Below are 8,195 nucleotides of genomic sequence, written 5' to 3'. Positions count from 1 at the left end.
CTCTCAAAAAAGACAAATTCGAATTGTATTTACCTCTATATTATTGTTCATTAACCCACAAGCATCAGCAAAGTCTGGATGTTTTGTGTTGATATAAGCCAGTTCAATTGCCACTAAGTTATGGACCTAGAAAAAAATAAAATTAGGCTATATATAAAATATGCCAACCTAATTTTACTTAAGGAAACATATAAACTTATTAAACAGATAATTCTAAAAGACAGTACAGGACACTGATGCCTAAATAAATACTTGATAATTATACTCCAACTGACAGAGTTTATACCAAATAGCAATTTGCTCTATCTTTTGAATTATCTATATTTTAGCATCTAAGATTGCATTTCTGACACTGAAGTAGTTAGAAGTATTTGTTAGGGAAAAAAAAAGTTATCTACCTGATGCATATCTAACTTCCAAGCAACTTTGCTATTAAAACCTTAGATCATCCACTATTCCATGTCAAAAGTTCAGGTTCAACAATAAGAAAACATTTCATAATCAGATGTTAGTTAAAGATGTTAACTTTATTTGGGTAAAGGATACATTTAACGACCTGAGATAATGATTGATTAGCCTTAATTATGAAGCACCTAGTTTAAATATATGTGGTTCAAGTCCTAATTGGGACAATAATCAAAAAGGAAAGTTGAAATTAATTTCTCTAGCGCTGTAGAGAGATTAAACTAACTCCTTCATTTGCACTGTCCTAACAAATCTTAGGTATCAGAACAGCACTAAAAGATCAAGAACCAGTGAAAATTATTTATTTAAATGAAATTCCAATGATTCTGATATCAGTGGGTAGAGTCTGAGATCAGGCTAACCATGTTCTTACTCATTTCAATCTGGTGGTTATGCTTGCTAGGGAAACAACTAAGCAGCAGCACTTATATTCTATACTTCCAAGGATGGTTTTGTACTCTTTAAGTAAATGTCCATTGGGGCTCACCATCCGGAGCCAAAGACCCAAATGCACTTTTAGAGACCAGAAAGGAGAAAAAGAAACCAGCCAACAATTAGAGGCATACGGACAATTTCAAATGCTTATTCCATATTTCTGCCAATTTCAGGATTTTTATTTTTAAGGATAGCAACCATGATATTATGGTATTAGGTCATCAAACAAGGAAACTGTACAAATGGCCAAATTACCCTGATGTACATCAGAGTTAAAAAAAAAGAGCTTGCTATATGATGGCTCAGTTTACTGAGGCTGAAGATAAAACTAACTTTCCATTAAATCAGTGCTGCTATATAATAAAGCAAAACTATTCACAATCCTCAATGATAACTCCATTTTCAGGAAAATCTGTGGCTGCAGGCTAACAATGATTAAAATATGAAGAAAAATGCATTTTATACCAGAATTACTGAAGTTTCCTTTGAAATAAGACTGAAACTCGCTTCTTTTTCTTTTCAATACACTGGGAATCATTATGCCTAAATTCATAAAGCTGTACAAAATAACTTATTAACAGTGATTACAATGATTTATGAAATAATAGCTCACCATTTCATTTGTAACAGGCAACCGTTTACGAAGAAGACAAGTCACTACTTCAACTATGGCATCATGAAGTTTAGGGAACCGCAACAACTCCTATATGTGGTGGAAGAAACAGTCTGTTTTGTTTAAAGGAAAATTAAATAATCATGAAGTACTGAATCAGATTTGGAAGCTACATTTAACTATACTATTTCAAATCACTTTTATATAAGGGAACTACATTTTAACTTTTAGCCCATCTTCTATATTTCCTCCTTCCCCTTGAAACCACCACCTCATGTCTTTTACTACTTAATCTGAAACCTGTTACATTTCTCAATTACCTGTGTACTGTAATTGCTACAGTGCTGAATGATCCTTTGCATTTCTTCATGAACCAGTTCCACACAACGGAGGCTGGGCTCTTCCAGACGTTTGATTTGCCGTTTGACCAGTAACTCAAATGAAACTTCAGGCACAAACAAAGCAGGACGAGGACCCTAAAAAAATAAAACTATGAGCTCTTATTATAGCCACATATAATTTTGGTTCTTCCCTAAGTTTAAAATAAATCACGTTTTTGGTATTCTTCATAAAAAAGCACTTCGTAATTTCAAGAATGAGAGCAAAATAACAAAGTGTACAATTCATTAAAAAAAGATAGAGTTATATGGATTAAAAAATAATCTTTAACCTCATTTCAAAAAATTCTAAAGGTTAAGCATACTCACAGTTGCATTTCTAATGGCAGTCAAAATGTCAATAGTGTTAAGGCCACCTAGTGGGTCAACAGATTCTAAGGTTCGCCCAAAAGTCTCATGGAAAATATAACATATTCTAGCACCACCGCATCTGAAAGGCAATGAAGTATATGACTTCTAGTATTACTAAAAGGGAGGAAGCTACAAGTTAGAAGTCTCTCTGTAAGCTTTAAGACTGTCTCAGATGAACAGTCACACTTAGACCATTTTCATGTGTTCTCAACTCCATTATGAACCAGTTTCTCTAATTTTTTTAATGGGGAAAGGAGTCATTTCACAAAAGGCATTCACATATGCACATGCACACTGAGTAACTGTTCTTTCAGAAAACATCAGTTAACTAAGAACTACTAAACATTTTTCTCTGCCCTAGTTTTCTTCAACTAGACTATGAGCTCCTTAAAGATAAGAAACAATGTCTTATTTCTATTTATTCACAATCTAGAGTAGAGATCAGCAAACTTTTTCTGTAAAAGGCCAGATAATAAATACTTTAGACTTTTCACAACTCTGTCACAACTCGCCAATTCTGCCATTGAGCACAAAAGCAACCACAGACAGTATGTAAACAAATAAGCACAGCTATGTTCCAATAAAACTTATGTCCACTAAAATTTGAATTTTATATAATTTTCATATTACAAAATATTCTTCTTTGAATTTTTTTCAACCATTTAAAAGTGCAAAAATCATTCTTTGTCAATGGGCTATATATAGTTTGCCTATCCCTGCTTTAAACAAATTAAATCTCTGGGCCTACATACTGGACACCTTGTGTTTCCTATCTTAATGACTAGAAACCCTGGTTATTACCTTTTATTTTTCTCATTCAAGTCTAGTTGAAAATTTACAAATACATTTATATCTCCCCAAATCACCCCATCTTCTCTGTTTTCACCATCACTATTCACTACTTTCTTACAGTAGTCTAGGCAGAAGATACCAGCCTAACATTATGCTAAGTGAAATAAGCCAGACACAAAAGGACAAATATTGTATGATTCTCCTTATATGAAATATCTAGAACAAGGAAATTCATAGACAGAAAGTAAGAGGTTACCATGGGCTGGGGGAAGAGGGGAACACAGAGATATTGCTTATTTGGATACAAAGTTTCTGTTGGGGTGATAAAAAATTTTGTAAATAGATACTATTTGATGGTTGTACAATACTGTGAATATATTTAGTGCTACGTATTATACTTTAAAATAGTTAAAGTTACCAATAACTGGTCTCTCTGCCTCCAACTTTTCCCTTCTCCAAATAGTTTCCATAGTGACCAGAATATCCTTTTAAAATGGGTTACTCCTGTGACCAAAAGTGTTTTATTTTTTTATAGTAGGAAGTTCTTCAAATTCTGAAGATACTAGACTTTCCAGTCTTGTTCTTAGACACCTTTCCTGCCTTACCTCCTGTTACATCCCATCATTGTATATGCCATTCTCCAAATTCTCCCTGCGTTAATCTTTGCTGTTCCAAAGCCTAAAATACCCTTCTACTTACTGCCTTCCCATACTCTATTCAGAATCCAACCCAAATGCATTCCTAACTATGGAGCTCTCCCAATCCTTGAAAGAAATGAAAGTGGTCTCTCTTCAATGTTCTAATAAGGCTTGATTAGGTAATTACAAAGATATTGCTTAATTAACTACTTATAAAATTGTCCATATATGTTATATGCACTTTTCTGGATATGTATTATATTTAATAAGAAGTATTTAATTAAAAATTATACTCCTTTTGCCACCTAATCAACCCTTGTGTTACCTTGACCTACCTTATCCACTGAACTCTTTAAAGGTTTATCTTAGTAATCTTTATTTCCCTTAATATGCATAATTTAAAATCATTCAGTAATTAGTTTGTTAAATATTCTATGGCATTAACTTACATAGAAGGCTACCTGAGTCACATGAAAGTACATAGAACTTTATATACATACATACAAACACACAGACATGAAGTATGTGTATAACTGGAGAAATCTGAATAAGCTGTGTGGATTGCACCAATGTCCATTTTCTTGCTTTTTATTGTACTACAGATATGCAAGATGTCAACGCTGGGGGAGATGGGGTGAAAGGTGAATGGGACCTCCCTGTACATTTATTTGCAACTTCCTGTAAGTCTATAATTATTTTTCAAAATTAAAAGATTTTTTTAAAGGTGAGAGTTTAGAGAAATGGATATTCTTTTATACTGCTAGTAGTAAAACAATACAATCGGGCTTCCCTGGCAGTGCAGTGGTTAAGAATCCGCCTGCCAATGCAGGGGACACGGGTTTGAGCCCTGGTTCGAGAAGATCCCACATGCCGCGGAGCAACTAAGCCCATGCACCACAACTACTGAGCCTGCACTCTAGAGCTCGTGAGCCACAACTACTGCAGCCCATGCACCTAGAGCCCATACTCTGCAACAACAGAAGCCACCGCAATGAGAAGCCCACGCACCGCAACGAAGAGAAGCCCCCGCTCGCCACAACCAGAGAAAGCCTGCGCGCAGCAATGAAGACCCAACATAGCCAAAAATAAACAAATAAAATCAATAAATTTATTTAAAAAAATACAATCTACTAATAGTATAATAATAATAAGAGACTTTGAGGATGTTATACACCCTTTCATCTAGTAATTCCACTTCTAGAAATTTAACCTAAGGGTTTACTTGGATACATGGCCCAAAGATAGTCCATCACAACATTGTTTATATTTGTGTATAACCGAAAGCAAACTGTCAATAGTAGGGGACTGATTGAACAAATAAGAGTGTATGTCTAAAAAGTAAAATACTATGTAAATCTTAAGACTGAGAATACAAATATACAATTACTACTAGTTGTTTGTGACATGTTGATTTAAAGAAATGATTCCATAGCATCTGATTTTTAAAGATGTGTATTACAGGCAGTTATAGAAGCTTTATAGAAGCATAGAAGTTTTATAGAAGCATAGAATAATGTCTAGATTAATGCCAAAGTAACAGGGATTATTTCTTAATGATGGAATTAAAAGCAATTTTGTCCTTATGTTTTACTCTTTTTACTTATCTGCATTTTTGTATTTTTTCATGAAGAACTATATTGTGTGTATTAAAAAAACAAACAATTTTTAAATTATGAAAATTTTATAAATGCTTATCAATTAAAGTCTTGTTTTTAAAGAAAGCCCTGAAACTTTTACCGTGCTTTACATAATTTATAAAGCATTTTACATACATATGAGACATTATCTACCATTTCTACAAAATGATATTCCTGTTTTACAGATAATAAATTACAATCAGATAATCTCAGAGTTAAGTCACTGTAACAAAAGATCTTTATCTTTTATCTTTATCTAACCTATCAATCCAGGTAACCAAATCCATAGAGAAATTTCTTACTTACAGCTCTGAAGTTTCAATATATTTTGCAGTTCCTTCAATAGTGTTACAATATTCTGTGGCAAATTTGGTAATAAGCTGGAGTAAAGTAGCACTTTTATCATCCACAGGTTCACCATAGCTATTTAGAAGAGACTGATATTGAGCAGCTAGAACATTTATTCTTGTTTTCAACTCTGGTAAGCAATCTCTGATGTGATGCATCAGTAGCCTAACAAAGGTTAGAAAGGAAGGATTTTAAAGTAATTGTGTATTTTGAAGACCCAGGCAGGTCAAATTTTAAAATGCAAATAATAGGGAAACCTGTCAATTTGTCCTGGTAGGAAATAATGCAATCTTAGACTAGAAGGTAAATATGTAGCCTGAAAAAAATGACATGAAGGAAACCATCTTAGTAAATGCTTTTTAAGTGTGCCTTCAACCCATCAAATTGTAGCAACTGCTAGAGAATCAAATATAAATTTAAAAAAAATTTTTTTTATATTATTGCAGTTACCTCAAAGAAAGTAAACTACTCAATCCAATTCTACCTACGTTATTTTGGTTTCCGACTTATCTTTTACAATGGGTACTCAGCATAGTGAAAATCAATCTTGTTAAGATACATATCCATCAGCCTTTAATTTATTTAGGGAATAACCCAAAAGTAAAAGAAAATAGGTTTTACTTCAGTCATTTATAAATTATTTAGAAAGGTCTTCTAATGCCTCTACCATCAGTGCATACTCAGAATTCAAAGTATATAGTTTACATTCTTTTTATGAATAGGAATAGAAGACATCCTAAATTAAGAATAGGTTATGTGAAAATTATAAATCTTAATTCAGTTCCTGAAATACAAAATGGAAATGAAGTCATCTGCCATCTAGTTCTATCATCAAAAGTAAAATGACTGTCAAGAATTTCATGATTAAGGTATTTTAAAATTCACTTGAGCATTTCTAGACTACACAATGATTTAATGCCAACCACCTCAATAAAAATAAATATCTACATTATAAGAACCTACTACACAAGAAACAAAAAGTGAAATTTTACAGACAAGGACATTATAAAAATGTAAGGAACTGATAATCAAAGGTCTCAGACACTTATTGGCAACCCAGAAACATCTCATTTTCCAAAAGGTAAAAAATGTTACCTGTTTAAAGTCCTGGCAAGATACTTTGTTCCATTTCTATTGGCCAGAGATGGGTATTTCTTTTGAAGGAAAGCATATTCATCACGGATTGAATCAGTTACACTCTTCTTATTATTAATATCTAGCTGGCTCCTAAGGTTGAAAAGTAACAAAACTGTTCAACTAAAGTCAACTGTGGTACTAAGTACTCTGGATAGTGAGGATGATGATGATAGCCTATAAATGATGATGATGATGATGGCACCAGGCATTGTCTATAATGTCTGACATGAATTGTTAATTCTCACAATTAGTCTATGCAATAGGTATTATCCCATTTTATAGCAAAGTAACTAAGGCCCAGGGAGATTAACTAACTTACCCAAGGTCACATATTAAGTAGTTCAGCCAAGATTCAAACTGTGTGACTTTTAAGTAAGCAATGCCTGAATAATTTAGGCCTCATTATTACCATTAACTACAGTCAAAAGCAGTACTCTTCAGTAACAGGGATAAACAGGTGAAAATATGTGTCTTAATCAACTGTATATTTTATCCATGGACAGGCAACTAAATTGAAGAGTAGCCATCTACAAATACAACAAACAGTTTTATACCACCTGTTTGCCTGAAAAGAGATAATGGGAATTTTAAAAAAAAAAGAGTAGGGGTGAGGGAGAAGGACATGTGATTAGAAGCAGACAACTGTAAAGACATCACTTAGTAACATTTTCATTTTCAAAGGTCTAAGACCAAAGATGTTAGGAGCCATTTAAACCCACATTATATCTAGTTTGTAGATGAACTAGGAGTAGAACCCAGATCTCATGACAATTTCAGTGCTTCCTATTTTATAAAGGCTTTGGACTATGATCTCCATTTGAATCTGGCTCTGCTTTCACCAGCCATGTGACTTTGGTAAATGTATAACTTAAGTTTTCTGATTATAAAACAGACCAATATACATATCTCACAGGGACGTTGCAAGGGTTCAAAGAGATACCCTTACAAATTTCTCACAGTAGAGCATCTAAAACTTAAGTAGACACTCAACAGTAGTTAGTTTCCTTTCCACAATTTTTAATTTCACCTAGTTATAATTAGGATACCTTTAATAAAATTTCTCCAAGTCACCTCCTGGCAATTACATAGAATCACTAATGCTAGGGGTTAAACCGATCTATTAAAATACTACCACCTTAAGAACTCTTGACTGGGTGTAAACTAAATAATACGTTTTTTTATCCAGTGCCCTCCTCATACATAACGTAATAGACAGGGATTTTTTAAGCCTAGCCATTACATTTTCTTCCATTTTGTGGCAGTGCTTACTTTAGAAACACTTTCTATTTAAAAATATCTACAGGAGGCTTTAGTGAATCTCTTTTCTTCCTTTAGAGCAATGAATTCTTTAGCAATACCAAGATTATAGTAAAAGTGGAAA

General features: G+C 33.3%; 1 protein-coding gene across 7 annotated transcripts in view; it reads right to left on the bottom strand.

Annotated features, from left to right (window-relative positions):
- Window positions 1-8,195, bottom strand: part of DNM1L (dynamin 1 like) — a 64,501-nt gene that overhangs the window by 8,848 nt on the left and 47,458 nt on the right. For all 7 annotated transcript variants that reach the window (XM_059935623.1, XM_059935629.1, XM_059935624.1 and 4 more), the window contains 6 exons: window positions 6,773-6,904; window positions 5,636-5,842; window positions 2,221-2,341; window positions 1,834-1,989; window positions 1,514-1,603; window positions 34-126 (listed from right to left, as the gene is read on the bottom strand). In XM_059935623.1, the coding sequence (XP_059791606.1) occupies window positions 34-126; window positions 1,514-1,603; window positions 1,834-1,989; window positions 2,221-2,341; window positions 5,636-5,842; window positions 6,773-6,904 (799 nt within the window). The remainder of the gene's footprint in view (window positions 1-33; window positions 127-1,513; window positions 1,604-1,833; window positions 1,990-2,220; window positions 2,342-5,635; window positions 5,843-6,772; window positions 6,905-8,195) is intronic.

This window comes from Balaenoptera ricei, chromosome 10 (genome assembly GCF_028023285.1).
Source record: "Balaenoptera ricei isolate mBalRic1 chromosome 10, mBalRic1.hap2, whole genome shotgun sequence".
Lineage (NCBI taxonomy): Eukaryota > Metazoa > Chordata > Mammalia > Artiodactyla > Balaenopteridae > Balaenoptera > Balaenoptera ricei.
Note: the sequence above shows the minus strand (reverse complement) of the source record. Positions and strands in the feature narration are given on the sequence as shown.